The sequence below is a fragment of the Mesoplodon densirostris genome, chromosome 2 (genome assembly GCF_025265405.1).
Source record: "Mesoplodon densirostris isolate mMesDen1 chromosome 2, mMesDen1 primary haplotype, whole genome shotgun sequence".
Classification (NCBI taxonomy): Eukaryota; Metazoa; Chordata; class Mammalia; order Artiodactyla; family Ziphiidae; genus Mesoplodon; species Mesoplodon densirostris.
Genome location: NC_082662.1, coordinates 37641317 through 37661875, shown reverse-complemented (window position 1 = coordinate 37661875; position 20559 = coordinate 37641317). Strand labels below are relative to the sequence as shown.

The 20559-nt window shown below is 45.6% G+C and overlaps 1 protein-coding gene across 6 annotated transcripts in view; it reads left to right on the top strand.

The window, feature by feature from the left end:
* The first annotated feature begins 2663 nt into the window (after positions 1–2663).
* The window catches only part of ERI3 (ERI1 exoribonuclease family member 3), a 129414-nt gene continuing 111518 nt past the window's right edge, over positions 2664–20559 (top strand). Inside the window, exons 1-3 of one of the 6 annotated variants that reach the window (XM_060083011.1) lie at positions 2664–2684; positions 5467–5542; positions 17718–17995. In XM_060083011.1, coding sequence (XP_059938994.1) covers positions 17741–17995 — 255 coding nt within the window. In that variant the 5' untranslated portion in view covers positions 2664–2684; positions 5467–5542; positions 17718–17740. The other 5 variants (XM_060083013.1, XM_060083009.1, XM_060083010.1 and 2 more) reach the window with 5 other exon arrangements.

Here is a 20559-nt window from a genome sequence, read left to right as displayed (position 1 = left end):
CTGTTTTATGGACAACCCAGCTGCCACTACTATCACGTCCTTTACTAAGACATCTGGTTGTCTCAGCGCCCTCTGGGAGGAGGGTTAGGTTCTGAAAGAGCTTCCAATGTGTGCATTGTGATGGGACTGCAGGGGCCTATTTTGACCAAGCCAGAGGCTCCTCTCATCCTTTCTAGTCTCAGATGAACCACTGTGCTTTAGGGTGTGGGATCTGGCGCCCCCTGTGGCTACGGGAGTGGTGGGGTAACACAACCCTCCCTTTCTTCCTGCCTGAGAAGTGATGGTTCTACATGGTCTGTAGGACAGAGCAACTAGCTGTGCTTTCTGTTAAGCTTTGGTCATACATACTTTATATTTTCATTCCCTCCTTCCCTGCCTCACTTCTCTTTTCCCCCTCACTCTTGCTGTCCTGGGATTACATTTCCCAATGAAATCTTACTACATAAGCTTTGCCTCAGGCTCTGTTTTCTAGGGAACCAGAACACAGCCAAAGGCTTGAGGGAGCCAAATGCTGGGTTAGGCAGCAGTGTAAGGTACCAAGTGTACTTAAACTGTCCTATTATTTGAGTGCATTTTGCCTGGTCTTTGTCCAAAAAGATCTTACAATGTGGTGAGGCCCTGGAAGTTGTTCAGATGAGCTCTAGAGCACCAAAGGGGAAAGAACACATTTTGGGGAAGTCAAGGGTTCCATGGAGGATACTGGGGCTGGGCCTTAAGGAAAGCCTCCAATTCTCATAGTGTGCGTTTACTTCATTCTTACAGCCAAGAAGGCTGGCTATGCCATATTCTCAGGCCAGCTTCAGGATATAACAAAGCCAGAGACAAGAGAGGCCATACTAAGGCCTCTTATTGGTCTAATTTTTTTTAAATGTCTTTATTGGAATATAATTGCTTTACAATGGTGTGTTAGTTTCTGCTTTATAAAAAAGTGAATCAGTTATACATATACATATGTCCCCATATCTCCTCCCTCTTGCGTCTCCATCCCTCCCTCCCTATCCCACCCCTCTAGGTGGTCACAAGCACCGAGCTGATCTCCTTGTGCTATGCGGCTGCTTCCCACTAGCTATCTATTTTATACTAGTCTAATTTTATTTATCTATTTACTTACTTGTTTATTGTCTGTTCCTCCTCTCCCCTCCTCCTCCTCAATGTAAAAGCTCCTTGAGGACACAGATTTTGTGTGTCTTATTCACCAGTGAATCCTCAGCAACAGAAACAGTGCCTGACACTTAGCAGAGGCGCTATAAAATATGTTGACTGATATGATCCACTGGGATTAACATCTAGATAACATTAATGGAAAGAGGAAGACCCAATTCCAGCTCCAAGAATCAGGCGATAGGCAGATGTGCCTCCACTTTACTGACCTTTGGTTAAGTGACACCTATCCCTGCTGGTGTTTATTCCCTCATTTGTTCACAAACATTTATTGTGTGCCTGCTTTAGGCCTGGCACTGTGCTGGGTATTACTTTACAGCATGAACAATATAGAAATAATGCCTACCTTACAGGAGTTTACAGTCCTGGGGGAGAGACAACAAAGAAACAGACAATTATAAAACAATGCAATAAATTCCGTAGGTGCAGAGTAGAATCACCTAACCCATCATGTGGGATTAAGGAAGGCATTCCTTAAAGGGGGGATTACCAGGCTTTCCCAGCTCAGGTGGGAATCATTCATTATGTTAAGGTCAGATTTCACGGAGGTGGTAGGGGCCAGAACTGACGACATTTTCTTTTCTTTTTTTTTTTTTTTACATCTTTATTGGAGTATAATTGCTTTACAATGGTGGTTAGGTTCTGCTTTATAACAAAGTGAATCAGTTATACATATACATATGACATTTTCTTAAGTGAAAATATGTAGATGTCAGACAGAGGGCTTGGTGACCGAAGCTGGTCACAGATGGTTCCTGGCTGACTGGGAGGCTGTCAAAACCATCACTGGCTTGGCCAAGGCTGCGGTTTCCCAGCTCAGAACCTAGTACCCATGACTTACCAGAGAGGCACAACCAAGATGTAGAAATACATCTCTGGCTTTGGCCAAGGTTCTCTCCAGTTGACTGACTGTGGAAACTCTCCACAGCTGAGGCCAGAATCCTTTTTAACTCTGAAGTTCCCTGTGGAGCTGATCTTAACAACTTAGTTCCCTCTTCCTTGGGAAGGCCCTTCAGAAATCTAAGCATTTTTTTCTTCGCCTAAAATCCCCCTCCTCTCAGGTCTTCCCCCAGGCCGACCTCAGAGAGTAAATGATAGTAATGGCTTGCTGAATGAACTAATCATGAGAAGGTGACATCTAAATACAACATGTCACCTTATGAGCCTATATTCACCTCATGAGTATATTGGAAGGTGGGAAAACGGAAGTGGGGGACCTGGGTTTCTCTAGGCCTTAGAAAGTTTCCTTTTGTAAAAAATTTCTTTCACAGCTCAGAAGTGAGGCCCCCCTTCACTTTCTTCTAAATACGTGCAACCTCGACACTACAAGTCCCATAAGGCCCGCGGTGGGGAGTCACCATCTTGGCGCACCTTCGCGCGCATGTCGGCGGGAGAGCGAGCCTTTGGGGAGAAGAAGCCCCGCCCCCGTGCAGCCCATTGGTCGGAGGAGCCGGCGGCGGGCTCAGCGGTTGGCCATCGCGCCCGCCCGTCCGCCGCGTCGGCCGGGGTCAGAGTGCGCGGAGGTGAGTCGGTGTGTTGTGGACTCGTGGTGCTGGCTGCCGCTGTTGAGGCGGCCGGGAACGGGCGGTGGGGAGCGGGCGGAGCTGGCCCTGCCTCTGCCTGGCCGGCGCCGCAGTCGGCGCGGGCCGCGCCCGCCGCCGTAAACTGCCCTGAGCGCCTGCTCAGGCCGAGGGAGAAGTCGGGGCCTGCACCTGGAGGGAGCCTGCCGCGCTGGCCCCGAGGAGGGGGCGTTGCCATGGCGACAGCCTCTCCCGCTGCTGACGGGGGGCGGGGGCGGCCCTGGGAAGGAGGGCTGGTCTCCTGGCCCCCTGCTCCTCCCCTTACAATCCCCTGGACTTGGATGGGCCCGAGTTGGGGGCAACACCCCGGGGTGGGTGATGCGGCGAGGCCCCCCCAGATTGGGCCCTGGTAATGCATGCGGGGTGAGGGTCGCGGCGCGCAGTTTGTGCAGCCTGGGGTGCTGGCCCATGTGCTCACCCTGGATGCATGGTCTACTGAGAAACGTTTAGGCGGAGAAGGAGAGGGGCAGGGCTTTGAAAGACAGGCTGGGTGAGGTGATTAAGCATGCTGACTTCCTATCTGGGATTACTTAGGAGGAGGAAGAGAGCTTTGACCAAAGGTTAGAAAACTAGCAAGGAGATGGTAGAGAGAACATTCCCTTTACCCTCTCCCAACACACACACAGACACACAAGCGTAGCAGTTTACTTCTTTTTGTAAATCTGTAGCGGTGGTCGTAGTTATGGTGGAAGGATTGACTAAGGGGCCTAACTTGGCTAGCTTTCTGTCTGCTGTTCCTGCAAATGCTCCAGCAACAGGTGTTTTCTTAAAAAGGCATGAACTTGGATTGGGGCTTGATTGCGAGTTCTTGCAAAATATAACTGCTCCTTGTTGACTTGGAAGATGCTGAACGTGGCTTCTCATTGGGGGTTTGGATTCTGTCCTTAGAGCTGGATTTTGTAAACTGATAAGTACCCATCATTCCCTCTGCTATAGGTCTCTGGCCACTTCTCTGGTATTAGTTCTTGTCAGACATTTTATCAGTCTCCCAGGCGAAGGGCAAAAAACCAGGAATCCCATTGGCTAAAGACCGTACACTATTTGAACGATATAGTAGGTTGTGATTGGCTGAATGGTTTTTGATTGTAGAGTTTCTACTAGAAATTGGCTTCATCAAATTCTGCTTTATTCTGACTTTATCATACACAGCATGCCTTGTTTTGGTGGGTTCATGCCTGGAGCTTAAGTATATTATACCTGAATCCCCTAGCATTTGAAAGCCAATTTATAAACAGGGACTTGGAGTGTGACTCCACTAATGTGTGTGTCTGTGATCTTGGTTAGAAACCCACTTGGCTGCCTTTCGTGGGGGGAGTTGGGGGAGGTAGCTGCCGGGAAGTGATTGATAAGGTTTCCTTTATGGATTCTGTGGTGCTTCACTGGAGCTCAGAGCACTTTGGCAACTTAAGCACTCCAAATTAAAAGCTCATTAACAATTCCTGCGCAAAGATCCTGTAAATAATCGGCTAGCTAGGTCACAGAGCTTGGCTGAGAGCTCTCCTTGCAACTTGAAATTTCCAAATAAAAGTGCTTTTATTCCCTTTCATTTTGAAAAGTGTTTTCTTTGCGGTGGGGTAGGTTGGTGAGTGGCATTTTCCCAGGGGATCTGAGTAGACTAAAGTGTTAAATGTGTAGAGTGGTAGACAGGAATAGATTGGTTCCAAACCTAGGTGTTTCTTTGTGCAAGGGCGTTGCTAGCTTACAAGGGCACCTCTGCAACTTCTAATCCTTTTGAAGGTTTGATGAGTAAAAGGTGCAAGGTTTAAGTGATCTGAAGAGAAACTGGAGTATGGAAAATCTGAATTAAGTGATAAATATGATAGGTGTCCATTGATGATTTGATTTGGGGTTTGATTACCTTGACTTTTTTAGAACTTGAGGCAGACCTAGATATATCCTGCAAGTGTTTCCTGGTCTGTGTGGCCATTTGCAGTATGGCCTGTGGCTTTGTGGCAACCAGTGTTTCCCCCAGTCCCTGCTTCAGTGCCTGAGTTCTGAATACTGTCAGCCTTTACTAGTATCCCCTCCTTGGCTAGACTAGGATTCGGGATTATCCAGAGAGCCACGACTTCATGGCCATCTCTCTCCGTCCAAGCTCGGATATTGTAAATGTTTAGTATTTCTAGGAGATAAACCTCCTTAGGAAGAAAAGTATGCCACTAGAGAAGATGAAATTCATCATTGCAAAAATGTATATTGTTGACCATTGAAAAAATGCAGAGGTTAGGGTAACCGACTCCCCACACAGTTGAAAATCTGCTTATAACTTTTGACTCCCCCAAAACTTAACTACTAATAGCATTGACCAGAAGCCTTACTGATAACATAAGCAGTTGATTAACACATATTTTGTATGTTATGTGTATACCTACTTATATTTAATGCATTCATGACATCTTAATTTTTTTGGTATTTCTAGGCTATGTGGTTTATCTGCGGATTTTTTCAAATTGTCACAAATCTCCAAAAAAACTCCCAATATATTTATTTATTGAGAAACATCTGCACATAAGAAGTGGACCTGCGCAGTTCAAACCTGTGTTGTTCAAAGGTCAACTGTAGTACTAGTAGCTTCTGAAAGCTCTGTACTGGCACTGTGCTTCCACATAGATAACTGTTATCCCAAAGTAGTTTGAGTTTAGGAGTTTGAAGTATTGTGTGATCTTTAAGTTGTTTCAAACAGTACTGAAATAGAGTTGTTGCAGAGATCTGTATTTATCCACAGCATTGGGGCTTTCCAGCTCTCACAGAACCTTCAGCATCCCCAGCGGCCAGTCTTGGCATCTTCGAAGTAAGGAGAGGTGAGAATCCTGTTGCATGGTCAAGGTTTGGCTTGACTTCTTCCTTATGAGTATTTGGGCTTGGAGGGTTGGGAGTGGGGACTGGTGCAGACTGTACTTTTCTGTAAAGATACCATATGCTAAAAGACTACTGAAACTTACCCAAAGTCTATAAAGTGGTGAGAGTTGAAGGTGGGATATCCATACTTTCAAGTTCTGCCATGATTTCTCAGTGGGCATTACATGAGCACCTACTTGAAGTTCAGGAAGGTTGAATAGAGCCGGAATAATCCTTTATCCTGAGAAATACACATCTTAAGACAATAGGAAGGATCACATTTATTTGGCTTCTGATAAATGCATTTGACCAAGGCCTTTGGGATCTTGGTCACATGCATTTATCAAATTTGGGTTGTGGGTCACCTTTGGGTGGATGGTTAATCCCAGTCTGTCTCCGTTTTACGAGGATCGGGGCTGGCTAAAAAGGTAGACTCTGATGATTGATATCCAGGATGTCAGAGGCTGTTTGTTGAATAACTGAGGTCCAGGCATTTTGCTTGGTGGTGGGATTGTGGTGAACAAGACCGCTGCTATCCCTGACACCAAAGAGCTTACAAGTTCATGGGCGAGACAGATAGTATTGAAGCAGTCACAAGACCTCTGAGAGTGCTGTAACGAGGTAAGTATATGTGCTTGAGAGTACTTAGAAGGATCTCCAGCCCAGACTGGTGGGTTCAGGGAAGGCTTTTCAGAGGAAGTAACCTACTCAGCTAGAATTAGACGAAGATGTGAAGAACCAAGTGTGAAGGTCAGAGCTTTGTTGAGCTTGAGAAACTGAAGTTCAGTGTGACTGAAACATACAGTAGTCAGTGGGGAGAAGACAGGAGAGTACAGTGAGAAATTAAGGAGGAAAGGTAAGCAGAAGCCAGGGCCTTATAAACTCTTAGGATTAAATGGTGGGTAGAAAAAAAGATTAGACTAGGTCAGCAAACTTTTACTGTAAAGGACCAGATAGTAAATATTTAGTCTTTATGGGTTTGTGTCACAACAGTTTACTCTGCTGCTATAGCACGAAAGCAGCCATAGTAGGAAAATGAGTGAGCATGGCTGTGTTCCAGTAAACTTTATAAAAACAGGTGGCAGCTGGATTTGGCCTGTGGACCAACCACTCGATCAGACCATCATAAAAGCCGTGAGAAGCCATTGAAAGGTTTTAAGAAGTGGACTGATACTAGATTTGTGTTTTAGAAAGTTTGTTTTAATTTTAATGTTCAGTGTTAAGAATGGATTGAAGGGGATAGTACCTGAGGCAGAGAGACCAGTAAGGAGGCTGTGGCAGTTACATGGGTAACATTTTCACCTTTGAGGCAGTGTTTTGACAATTAAAAATTGAGTATACCTAAATCTTTGCATCTTTGTGTATACTGGTTCTCTTTGCTAATTTCCTGGCCATCTACTTGAGCTTACAGGATGTCTACCAGAGAAATTGTTGGCGATACCAGCTCCTATTTCACGGACTAGAAAAGATGTGGGAAGGACAAGTTGGTGTGGAATGAAGGAGAAGTTTGGGGGAACGCTTTTCTATTGAAAGTAGTAGTGAATAAATGTAGCTAGGGAGAGATTTTGGTCTTTGGTCTCGTAGCTTAATGTTAGTTGCTTTGAATTTCTTGAACTGTACACACGGAGGGGGACCCATTTTCCTAAGCTTCCCAGGGAATTGCCTCATTCTCCATATGTCCTACTTAGTCTTCTTCTTTGCTTGCTTCTAAGAAACTGATGATCTTTTTCTGGTTTTGAGAGTGTCTCCTAGTTGAGTATGATGGTCTGTGTCAGGTACAGGGATCAAATAAAGTATTTGTTGAGTGTCTGATGAATTGTCTTCCTCTTCCTGCAAGCTCTGGTGTGCATTGCTAGAGGTTTCTGATAACAGTGCTTATGTGACCTTGGGCACATGACTTACCTCTCTGAGTTTAGCTTTTCTATCTGTAAAATGGAACTTAATAAGTTGGCTAAAGGATTTAATGAGATGTAAAACTCTTAGCAAGGTGTCCTTAACTTTTGTTATTAACAATATTTTACACAATTTTTTAAAAAGCAGGTAGCAATTGGGCGACTGGGCCTTTGGCTTAGTACATTTGGGGTGCTCCCAATTGTCACTGTGGCCATGTGATAGAAACCTAGCCCCTGGCAGAGGCAGCCAGCAAACAGGAGGAAATTATAACTAAAGCAAGATGCTACTCTTCATAATGGACAATCTTCAGACAGCAGGAGTCCCATTCGGAATTCCAGGACTTTCTTCAGGGTGGACCTTAGCCCCAGCACCATCAGTGAAGTGAACTGAGTGAGCAGCTACCCGAAAGAAATTCACCGAAGTGTGACCAGTCATTTTCCTGGTCTGTCGGGGTCGTATATTAATGTTGCCACCCTTGTGGCTTTGTAAAGTGCCTCTTGAATGCTTTTTATTACTTTTCATCACCACTCTGGGAAGCGGGTCAGATGGTCAGCATTATTGTCCCTGCTACGCGTGTGAGGAAACTGAGGCCCAGGAAGGTTAAGTGTGTTGTCAGGTCATGCTGCGAGGTACTGTTAGAGCTGGTGCAGAGTTGCTCCCAGATGAAATTGTGTGAGTTTATTGCTGTGATTTCTCTTCTTTTGAGTGAGAGATGTATAGTCATTGCAGAACTGCAATCTGATGCATGTCTTATCCATATGTCCTAGTCTTGATCTGGGTCCCTTTATCCACTTGGTCCTGTTGGGTTTTAATTGATGACTGCTAGGAACAGTCCTGCTGGGAAGCAGATTCCCTTTGGGTCATTGTTTTTAGTCCATCCTCCTTTGGGGACATTCTTGGGGAGCCTTGGGTGACAAGAGATTGCTTTGATATGTTCAGAATTGTGCCTTGTGCCCCACAGCTACAGGTAAAATCAAAAGGCGGATAATTTATGGGAGTGTCAGAGCTGGCCGCTGGCACCTCAGGAAGCCATTAGTATGCCTGTTCAGACCCTCTGTGTCCTTGCAATTGATTCCTCTTTGCATGAGCCTGATTTGGGAAGCTGTAGATCTGTGGGTAGTGATTGGATGTGACAGTCCAAACACCGGTCCCTAAATTAATCCTTTTAATAGTATTCTGGCACGAAGGCGATGCTCGCTCACTCTCTGTCTCTAACTGGGGAGGACAGAATTGGGGGGAGGGGGGTAGGAAGAAGGAGAGAGAAAGAAAGAAAAGAAGCTTTTCCTGCTTCTTAGGCCCTGCTCTGTTCTGCCAGAGCAGTTGACATCATAATTCATTCAGCAGACATTGCCTCACCCTTACGTTGTGCCTGGCCTTGTGCTGGGGATACAGAAATGAGTAAAATGTGGTCCTTGCCCTTAAGCATCTATGTTTAGCTCAGTGTCCTCAGACTTTTTAAACTCATATACTCCTTAGATGGGAAAAGCTAATCTTATACTTTTCTTTAATGCTGCTTGAAATTTTAAACTGGATTCAAGGGTCTGACAAAAAACAAGTACAAGAAATGATCTCTTCAGGGACTTCCCCGGCGGTCCAGTGGTTGAGGCTCCCTGTGTCCACTGCAGCGGGCATGGGTTTGATCCCCGGTTGGGGAACTAAGGTCCCGCATGCTGTGTGGTCAAAGAAAAAAAGAAATGATCTCTTCAAATATGCCTTTTTACACACACATACACCCCTACACCTGCTATCTTCCATCCTTCTCACCTGACTTGCTGAAAATTACTGCTAAGAGGAGAAACAGATAACTAAAATCTTACACTATAGTGAGATAAAAGTTAAACTGTGCTACGGGATCACTTAAGCAATTAACTTTCTGATGAGGTGTCAGAGAAAGCTACTAAAAGGGGAAGATTTGAGCTGGATTTTGAAGAAGGAACAATAGTTTGCCTGGTGAAAATGGAAGTACATTTCAAAACAGTGGGAGCAGCATTTGCCAAGGCACAGATTTGTCAAAGGAAACATCACATTTAGGGGCCTGAGCAAGAGCTGGTTGTCACCCTGCTTCCTGCCAGTTTCTCCGCTTTGTGAGATGGGAAGATTTGCTCCCCTGGAACTGGGTTTGGGAAGAGGCTTTGAGTTCCTTCTGCTGCAATTGCTTTAATCCAAGACACCGCTTCCTGTTTCCGCTTTTTTTTAAAAAACTATTTGTTTATTTATTTGGTTGCACCGGGTCTTAGTTGTGGCTTGCAGGCTCCTTAGTTGTGGCTCGCCGGCTCCTTAGTTGTGGCACATGGGCTCCTTAGTTGCTGCATGTGGGCTCCTTAGTTGTGGCATGCGAACTCTTAGTTGCAGCATGCATGTGGGATCTAGTTCCCTGACCAGGGATGGAACTTGGGCCCCCTGCATTGGGAGTGCAGAGTCTTAACCACTGCGCCACCAGGGAAGTCCCCCTGTTTCCGCTTTTGTCCCCAGGCTGCAATTTGTTTTTCTTATTAGAAACAAATTTGAGTGATTTGGACAGACTTAATTATTGCTATGGTTGAGTTCCTTTTAGTTAAAGTCATACCTTAGCTCAAAAGAAAAACTAAAGTTGATATGCATTGTTAGCCCTATGCCTGATGGGAGAATCAGCCAAGTGGAGAAAGTGGGACCTTAAATGTGGGAGAGGAGAACAGGGCCCTGAAGAGCTGAGTGCCTCTGAGCCTTAGTGTTCTCATGTGTAAAATGGGAATACTGTTACCTATTTTGCTTGACGGTTGGGAGGCTTAAATGAGATGAAATATGTAAGTCACAACTACAGTGCCTGGCTTGTAGTAGATTTTCACAAAATAGTGTTTCACTTTCCTCTTTCTCATGTATTAGCAATAGCTCCCTTTTGCTGAGAACTTACTATTGTGCAAAGCACTTTGTACATATTGTATGGTCTAATTGAACCCCTAAGAGATAGGTATTTTTGTTACAGCTATTATTACAAAGAGCCTGTGGTGGAGGCAGGATTTGAACCTGTGCTTGTCTAATACGGCATTTTAACAACTAGCTGTATGACTCCTTGTTTCTGCTCCAGCTCTCCGTTTCAGAAGCAGGGGTATAGCAGGTTCTGCGTACCTCCCCTCTGGGGTCAGATGCTGTCTACAAGTGTGGGAGGAGCTTACAGGGATGAGAGTACCATACCATACACTGCCCTTCTTCCATTTCTATCCTATTTACCATGTGTTAGGAAACTAGCCTTTGCTCCCTCTCGTGTGTGGGGTCACAACTGACGTGCAGGTCTTTGCAAAGAGATGTTTCCCATCCTTGGCCCCTTGAAGGAGTTTGCCCAAGCTACTGAATGTGGCTGATGGGTTAGTAAACAGCAGGCAAATCACAAACAGGTACTTCTTTTTCTGTGCTGCCTTGAGTTGCTGAGACTAATTGAGGCTAATTGAAGGGGAGAGCGAGGCTCCTGTGGCCTGTGATGTTGCCATCAGAATTTGGTATTCCTGTAGGTCTTTAGTGACTTTAGCTCTTCTGATAGTTTGGGATTAGCAGCTGCTTCTGATGTTGGACAAGTTCTCCCTAGCCCTGTCTTGGAGCAGAAGCAGCTGAAGCTACAGGTCTAGGGGGTGATGGGTTGTAGAGAGGAGGAGAGTGTTTTGTTGAGGTGAGGACCCAGCTTTAGAGTTCCTGCTTGCATTCCACTTTGGGGCCATCAGGAAGTTGTGTAGAGGTTCTAAGCTTTTGTAGGGGTCTCAAGCTTTGTTCTGCCTTAGGCTGAGCCCTCAGGCCCCTGGCCTCCACTTGTGAGGCTACAGAAAAGCTTGGGGGACAAATGCTGGTGTCTGCTCCTTGTGTTAGGGCAGTGGCTGGAGGCTCTGAACTGGGGGTCGGGAGCCGTGGGTTCTCTTCTTACCCTTACTTGCTCTGTGAACCTTGGACTGTCCTTTTCTCTTTCTAGGGCTCATTTTCCCTGGCTTGCTGGACTGCGTCTTCTCTTAGGTTTTCTTTCACCTTTGACAGTCTGTGATTTTCACAGAAAGTGCTCTGGCTGTTAAGAATGCATTCATTAGATCGAAAATTATGACTTTTGAAGGCATGCAGTTTACTTATATTTTTCCCAGGTTATTTTTAGCCACCTGAGACAGGGCCTGTGACTGAAGGAGTTGCAGACAGGTGTTACCGTGTTCTCTGTGGATGCCTCTGTGGCTTAGGTGTCTGAGCACTTGTGCTACTGCAGGTCAGATTGGAACAGGAACTTCCCCGAGACTGGGAACTGGGTACTCTGTGGCTGTCCCATGTGCTTCTAGTCTGGACCCAGAACCTGCCTCAGTGCCTTGAAGTTTCTCTGGAATGCACCCCTGCCTCCTAGTCTGGCTTTTTTTTTTGTTTTCTCTTTGGCCGCACAACGAGGCTTGCAGGATCTTAGTTCCCTGACCAGGGATTGAACCCAGGCCCGCGGCAGTGAAAGCACCGAGTCCGAACCACTGGGCCTCCAGGGAACTCCCCAGTCTGGCTTTTTATGGAGTGGATTGAACCCAGGGATGGTATAAACCCATACCCTTCCCAGAGATCCCAAGTATATGTGGATGGGGAGATGGGGTGGGAGAGGACCCCATATTTCATGATGGGCTTCTCTTCTTTTCTCTCCCCCAGGCTCCCCTGGCCTGTATGTGGATATTAAAGGATGGCCCCCTCCCTTCGCCCTTCCTTCCCCCCTCCAGTAATGGAAGGCTATAAAATGTCTATTTACCCAAGACGCCAGAATGACTCCTCTGTGGTTCCACTAATCTGGTGATTTGGTGCTTCCCTGGTCTCTCAGGTAAATAGAAATTGAGGCTTTTTATAAAGGCATATTATTTCCCTCATTAAATGTGTGTTTTGGCACATGCGTTATTTACCTGACCGACAGTAATGGCTGCAGAGGAGCCATTGTGTCTGTTGTGTAAATACTCTGCACATCCTCCAGGGGCTGTGGTGCAGGCCTGCTCCTCCAAATCCGGCTGGCCCTGTGGCAATCCCTGTTTTCCCCTCCCCTGCCTCACTGGGGGACTGGTCCCTTTATTTTGAGGAGAGAATCATTCGTTTTCCTCTTTGCCATAGGCTACTTACTACCTTTAATTTGCTAGGAGAAGGAAATGGGTGTCAGAATAAATGTGTGTAAGTCTTCGTCTCTGGTGAAAGCTGGTGAGGAGATAGATATACACAGAATCATAAACTGTTCCTTTTGAGTTCTGCCCCTCAACTAGATTCTCAAAGTCCTGGCTGATGATATAACATGTAGACTTATATTCTGCAAACTTGTGACTAAAATATAAAGACATCAATAGAAAGGGACAATCTCTAAGATGTCAGAGGGTAGACAGGCAAGTGGAGTGCCTCTGCAAGGAGTGCAGGGATATTTCCCGAGCAGGCTCTAGAGGTGGCAGGGATACCCAGTGAGGGGGCACTGGGCAGGGGCACTTAGGATGGAGACTCCATGCTTTGAGGGCTGCCAGAGGAGAGCTTGCAGCCTACCCTCTGTGGCAGTACGGGGAGATGGCTCCCTCACATACTGTTCTCTGTTTCTTTTTTTTTTAAAACAACATCGCGGGGCTTCCCTGGTGGCGCAGTGGTTGAGAGTCCGCCTGCCGATGCAGGGGACATGGGTTCGTGCCCCAGTCCGGGAAGATCCCACATGCTCCGGAGCGGCTAGGCCCATGTGCCATGGCCGCTGAGCCTGCGCGTCCGGAGCCTGTGCTCCACAACGGGAGAGGCCACAACAGTGAGAGGCCCACATACCGCAAAAAAAAAAAAAAAAAAAAAAAAAACAACATCGCATGTGGTTAAAAAAAACATTTTTTTTTAAGTTTGAATTAGGCCAAATTTACATAAAAGTTGGAAGTAGGGTACAAAGAATTTTTTTCCTGAACCATTTGTGAGTTAAGTTGCCGACCTAACACCCCATCACCCTAAATACTTTGCGTGCATTTCCTATGTGCAAGGACATTTTCCTACCTAACCATAACACAACCATCAAAATTAACATTCATATGTTACCTCCATCTAATCCTCAAACCCCATTCAAGTTTTGCCAGTTGTCCCAGTAATGTTCTTTGCAGCAAAATGATCCAGTTCAGAATCGTGCATTGCATTTAGTTACCAAGTCTCTCATCTCCTATAGACTTTTCTCACTAAACGTTCCTTGAGATACATGATCTTGATACTTTTGAAGATTACAGGCTGGTTATTGTGTAGACTGTCCCTCATTCAGGGTTTGTCTGATATTTTCTCATGATTAGATTCAGGTTATGCATCTTCAACAGGAGTATCACAGAAATGATGCTTTGTTTTTCTCATTGCATCCTATCATGTGATGCAAGATTTTGATTAATCCCATTATTGATGATGTTCATTTTGCTCACTTGATTAAGGTGATGTCTGCCAGGCTTCTCCATTGTAAACGTATTCCCTGTTATAATTAATAAGCAATCTGTGGGGAGATACTTTGAAACTATGTGAAATCCCTTACCAAACTTTAGTTTTTAAAATTTATTTACTTATTTATGTATTTATTTTTATCTTTATGGCCTCATGGTTTCCTTTTTTATTCAGTGCATTATAACGCATTAATATCATTATTTACTTGCCAGGGGGAGCCCCTTCAAGCTGGTTTCCGCATCCTTTTGAGCATTTCCTTGCTTTCTGGCACAACAGGAGGTTCTAGGCTCATCTTGTACTTTCTCTGCCACAGCCCTGGAATCAGCCAGTTCTCCAAAGAGCTCTTGTTCTTTCAGTGGAGAATGTTGTTTAGAAGGCGGCTAGATGCTAGATGTGCACATTGCTATCAGAGTGTTGCTGCTCCCTGGCCCTTCAGTAAACAGAGCTAGAAATTATATATACATGTGTCTATATATTTGTGTATAGATATATACTCATCTTCATATGTACATCTAGCTTTATTTATTTAAATTTATTTATTTATTTATTTTTGGCTGCATTGGGTCTTTCTTGCTGAGTACAGGCTTTCTCTAGTTGTGGCGAGCAGGGGCTACTCTTCATTGCGGTGCGCAGGCTTCTCATTACGGTGGCTTCTCTTGTTGCGGAGCGCGGGCTCTAGGCGTGCAGGCCTCAGCACTTGTGGCATGCGGGCTCAGTAGTTGTGGCTTGCAGGCTCTAGAGCGCAGGCTCAGTAGTTGTGGCTCACAGGCTCTAGAGCACAGGCTCAGTAGTTTGTGGCGCACGGGCTTAGTTGCTCCGCGGCATGTGGGATCTTCCCGGACCAGGGCTCAAACCCATGTCCCCAGGCAGGTGGATTCTTAACCGCTGCGCCACCAGGGAAGCCCTAGCTTTATTTTTATATATTATATATATATATCAGAAACCATGAGTTCACACTCCAATTCCAATTCAACACCACAGATGTTTTTCCCTTTCCATGTTTTAATTCCATCCTCTAACAGTGAGAAACCTGGTCCCATTACCCTTAATATATGCCCTTTTTTGATCAATCCCTCTGTATGTAACTAATCTCCCGTTGTTGCCACTGCCCTTTCCCCCTCTTGGGTACTCTTTTACCCTGCCTGTGAGTCCCCACATCAGGCTGCTGCTCCTTCTCCGCCAACGGATGCCCTTCATACCCCACTAGGGCTGTGGCATGCTGCATCACACCTTCCTGCCTCTGTATGGATGCCTCCTCACCCAGCTTGGGCTCTGATACTCCCTCCCAGACCCTTCTGCTCCTCCCACTTCAACTGATGTAGACCCTACTTTCCTCTGCCACAACTGATGGCTCTAAAGCCATTAGATTGAATTTTTCAGGAAGGGGAGAAGAGTTGCCCTCTGTTTCTTGACTTGAGTTGAACTTGGTTTTTTTAAATGTAAGGGAAGTATGGAACCCAGTGACTGCTGATATGTGGAGGCCTGGTCTCCTAATGTCTGCTCTCAAGACTTTTTACAAGAGAGAAGCTTTTTTATGTGGGTGAAATCAGATGAGAAAGCAAGGCCTGCAGGCGTGAGGACCTCTGGCCATCAGTGTGTTGTCCATGGGAGGGAATAGGGCATATATAGTATGTAGTATGGGGGGTCTAGAGCAATCTGGGGGTGCAGGAGACATTGATGTTACTCTCTGAGGTTGCCTTATGCATTGGATTTATAGGCCCAAAGTATGGGGGTCCAGGCTTGGCCAGGTGGGCATAGCTCAATAGGGTAGTAGTAGTAATAATAGTAAGCTTATATTCATTGAGCCCTATGTGCCAGTCCCTGCTCTTAGTGCTTTACATATGTCCTCTCATTTCACTCTCGCTTAAGGAGTAGGAGCTGCTGTTGTCATTTTACAGGTGAGAAATTGAAGAACAGAGCTTGCCCAAGGTGCCATGGCAAATAAGTGGTAAAACCAGGATTCAAACCCAGAAGCCCTCCTTAATCATGATGCTTAATTGCCTGTAGTATTTGGCAGATGAAGTCTGATTGACTAAAAACGCTTTATACACTATATATACACATTGGAAAACATTAAGACTTTCAAAAGTCCTTATGCATGACCTGACTTTGAGAGGTTAGAGAAGAGTTCTAAGGCCCTGAGGGACTTTGGATTCAAACTAGAATGTGTAATCTGAGCAGACTGGTGTCTCCCAATCTCAGCAAGGCTTCCAGTACTTTTCAGGAGTGGGTGACGTGAAGAGTTATTTTGGATTCCGGCTTTCAAAATGATGTTGGCCCGTTTGCCTTTCCAAGAGATTCCATAATGAAACTCAAGCCAGCCTTTGTCTATCCCAGGCTACGGAGTTTGGCTGCGTTTTTGGAGAGGCTGTAGGCCACGGTGAAAACAAGCACTAACGCTTGTGCTAGAATCATGAAGAACTTAAAATACTTCTTGGTCTTTGTTCCATATGGAACCTCACTATAGGAATAGGGGAATTGAGGACCCACACCAGCACATATCCTAATAAATATGCAGGCAAGTTACTGTAGGTCACTCCTTGAGTCCCGGGAGAGCCGGGGTGAGAAGTGATACTTGGCATGATCCATGTCCGCTCAGGTGGTAGTGACCTTGTTGCCTCTAGTGTGCTCTGGACTTCCCAGGCTGCTAGCCTCCTCCACGCTACAGGAGGGAGCGAGTGCCCATTGCAGTCTTTCAGAGGCAAGCTTTTGGCTCCGTCAGACTGGAGCTTCAGAAAGCTTAAACTATGGCCATTTCCGTATTGAGCAGCATGATTTCTTGTTTGACTTTGAGGATTAAAGTTGAGGGAATTTGAGTGTTGGGTATGAAATGGGAAAAACACAAAATTTCTGCTTTATTCCTGTTTCTTTTTTTTTTTTTATTTTAAGGAAGCTTGAGTTATTCGTGAGTAAAACTTAGGTTTTGATTTTTATATTTCGTTAGTCCTCTAAGGAGCAGACATTCTGCAAATTTAAAGGGAAAACTTGAAAAGTGATTTGGATTTTTTTTTTTTTTTTTTTTGCACATGTACACTCAGAAAACTTTACTAGACTTTTAGCAATGCTCCCATTACCACCACATCTGGGTTTTCTCTTTTTCTTCCCTATTTAAAAAAAGTCCTGCAGTCATTCAAGGCCTCTAGTGGAGAGTTGGTCTAAAGGCAGCGGAGGAAGGCCCGAGGCTGTTGGCAGCTGTGCTCTGCAGGCTTCGTTCATTCCCCCAGGTGCCACTTACTGGCTGGGGGCTGGGGAATCACCAGAGTGTGGTGAGCAAGCTCCCTGTGGTGGGTTCTGCTCCTTTCCCGCTGGGAGAAGGGAGGAGGGCATGTGGAGACATCAAGATACAGACAGGAAAGCCAGGGACAATGGCTGGGAATGGAGCTGAGGAGGGAATCCTGGGCATTTCCTGCTGTCTGAGTCTACTTAGCTCCCAGGACTGATTGTGCAACCGGGGCACCCCGGGTTACTTTGGGAAACTTAGCTTTAATGTTAACTGTTGCCACCTGAGAAGTGACCACAGAATTTTTCTCTCTCTCTTTTGAACTTTAGAGCTCCACTTAAAGATCAAGGCCAGTGCTGCATCTTGTTTTGAGAATGGTCTGGGAGACTCAGAGCTGTCATAATGTTGTGGGGGCCAGTATTAAGGGTCTTGAACTTCAGTAACGAATACTGGGATTTAGAGAAGGGGCACAGAAACACTGGGGAGTGGTTCATGTTCTGTGAATATTCCTGAAGACTAGGTGGAACAGGGCCACGGTGGGGAGGGAGTAACCCAGACTCTCTGTTCTTTTTTTTTTTTTTTTTTCTTTTTCTTTCTTTCTTTTTTTTTCTTTTAAACTTTCCTCCCCTAAGTTTTAGATGCTTCTGGATGTTCAATGCTAGCACCTTTACAGACTGGAGCAGCTCGATTTTCTTCATATTTACTTTCAAGAGCAAGAAAAGTGCTGGGCTCCCACTTATTTTCTCCCTGTGGTGTTCCGGAGTTCTGCTCCATATCCACCAGAAAGCTGGCGGCCCACAACTTTGGCGCATCCATGGCGGCAATGATGTCCTTCCCTCCCCAGAGGTATCACTACTTTTTAGTGCTGGACTTTGAGGCCACGTGTGACAAGCCGCAGATTCATCCTCAGGTAACTGTTGCATCATTGCTTCAGCAAAGATGGGGTGGGCAAGGAGGGAGGGAGGATAGACTTGCTTTCTGGGACCCAGAGGAACTTTCTCATGTCTTCTTGGCTTTTAGCTACTCATCTGGAGTTCCTGCCTAAGAAGCAGGACTTGACTCAGGCATCCTAGGGTAAGGTAGACCTGAGAGGTCTTTGTAGAGAACTGGGCACACTGTTTCTCTCTGGTCTCAGCCTTTGGGAATCAAAATGTTTCCTTCTGTCCCATCCTTCCTCTCTCCTTTCCCTTCCCTCCTTCCTTCTCCTGCTACTGCTGCATGTTCTTTTAAGGAATACTGTGTTAGCCTCCAAAATGGCCCCCAACGATCCTTACGTCCTGATATTACCACCTTTGGTAGTTCCCCTCTCCTACAATGAATGAGAACTAGCCCTGTATAACCAACAGAGTATAGTGGAAGAGACACTGCATGACTTCTGAGGCTAAGTCATAAAAAGCATCACAGTCCATCTTGCTCTTTTGGATCAGTTGCTATGGAAGAAGCCAGCCACCATGCTTTGAGGACACTCAAGCAGCCCTGGCGAGAGGCACATGTGTACCGGAACTGAGGCTCTTAGCTAAAAGCCAGTACCAACTTGCTGGTCATGTTTCTTGGCACTGTCTTGGAGGTGACTCTGCTACCTCCAGTCAAGCCTTCAGATAACTACAGCGCCAGTGGACATCAGACGTCAACCTCAGGAGAGACCCTGAGCCAGACTGACCAGCCGAGCCACTCCTGAATTCCTGGCTCATCAAAGCTATGGGAGATAATAAATGATTATTGATGTTTTAAGCCACTAAGTTTTGGGATGATTTGTTATGCAGCATTAGATAACCTGAACAACCATTTCTGGTCTGTTGGAAAGGAAAATTTCTTTGCTTGCATTTTTTTCTTAGTTACCAACTGTGTTTGGAGATCTTTTACCTTTTGAGGTATTGCTGCTAAGAAGCTTGGATCAGCAGCAGAGAGACACGTGTGCTAGGTGATATTGGATTGCTTGATGTTTGCTTTGGGGGCCTGATTGGGGGCCGATGTGGCAGTGAATTGTAGTGTGGGGGCCTTGGGTATGCCTGACTCTAGGACTGGAACTCTTCCCTGTAGGACTGGATTATCAGGTGGGTAATTTGGGAGTGTGTAGACATGTGGGTCTGGGAGTAGCTTTCAGTAGTAAGAGGAGGAGAAGAGGATTATAGCAGCAGGCACTTGGGAGACAGGGAGGTCCATTCAGAGGTAAACTGGGTTCATTTCTCATAATTGGTTTCTTTTCCAGGGACGGGTTCTATCTTTAGGATGTTAGATTATTTTCCATAAAGCAGATAACACAACCCTTTTACCTTTCCGTTTCTCCTTGCCTGTTTGTTTCCTATTCTCAAAGTAGTGGTCTGCCTTTGGGGGAGGATTGGAATCAGGCCTGCTGAGGCTTGGGAAGACAGGCGCTGGATGAGGAGAGCTTCCTAGGGGAAGGAACTTCGCATGAAAGGGAAGACGGCTTGGGGGCAGCCTGAGCCACACTTTCTTTCTCAGCCTCTTGCTCCTACCTGTGCTGTAGGATTGTCTTCTCCACCTCCCCAAACAACTGGAGATTCTGTGGTGGGTGTACCTGGGTGGTGGGTGGGAGTTTTGGTTATGTAGATTCTCTTGGGTTGAGAATCAGGGGGCCATACCCCAATATGCCATGTTATTTACCTTGCTGATGATTTCAGTTGCTGAGCAAGCCTTAGCAGGACCTGAGTCTAAAACCTAACACGTTGCTACTGCATAGGATTCATCCCTCTTCTGAAGCCTCATGATTGCTTGGCACTTTCTTGATGACATTTCCTGCTTTCTGCTTCCTGGCACATGCCTATGTATATTTGTTTCTGAACTTTTCAGTTAGATTATAAGCTGAGATAATTATGTAGCTCTGTTCTCTTGTCCTACAGAGGGTCCTACCAATGTTACTGAAGGTGAAACTTGATTCATGTCTCAGTTTGGTCTGTTAGTATCACCTTTCATCTCTCTTTCAAGGGCATTGTTCTTTTAATTTTTTGTTTTTTTAAATTTATCTATTGCAATGCTGAAGATATAATGCAGTACAGATTTAAATCACTTGTATCACCAACTTCCTTCCTAGACTTAGGCACCAGGGCCTTTTAGACCTAGCCTGAGGTTGGGCTTCCTGCTTTTTACCAGGGTCTGAGCCTGATTAAAGTTTATCTCCAGAATCAATGAACCCTGATGATGCGATTCCAAGGGCACTTAAGGAATTGGCTGTCCTGGTTCATTATTAGCAAAGCATTAGCTGTTACTTTAGAGAACTCAGGAAGAAGCATTTGCTGTCTTGCTTATCTTTAAAAGGCAAATACGAATGATCTTGGAAATTATAGACCCGTTAGTTTACTGTGATTCCAAAGAAGATACTTGACCTGATCGTCAGATAATCAATCAGCAAACAGCTAGAAGAGCATAGGGTACTGAGTAATAACTTACATGGGTTTGTGAAGAAGAGCAAATCCTGTCAGATCAATCTAACTCCTTGCTGTGACATAGTGATGG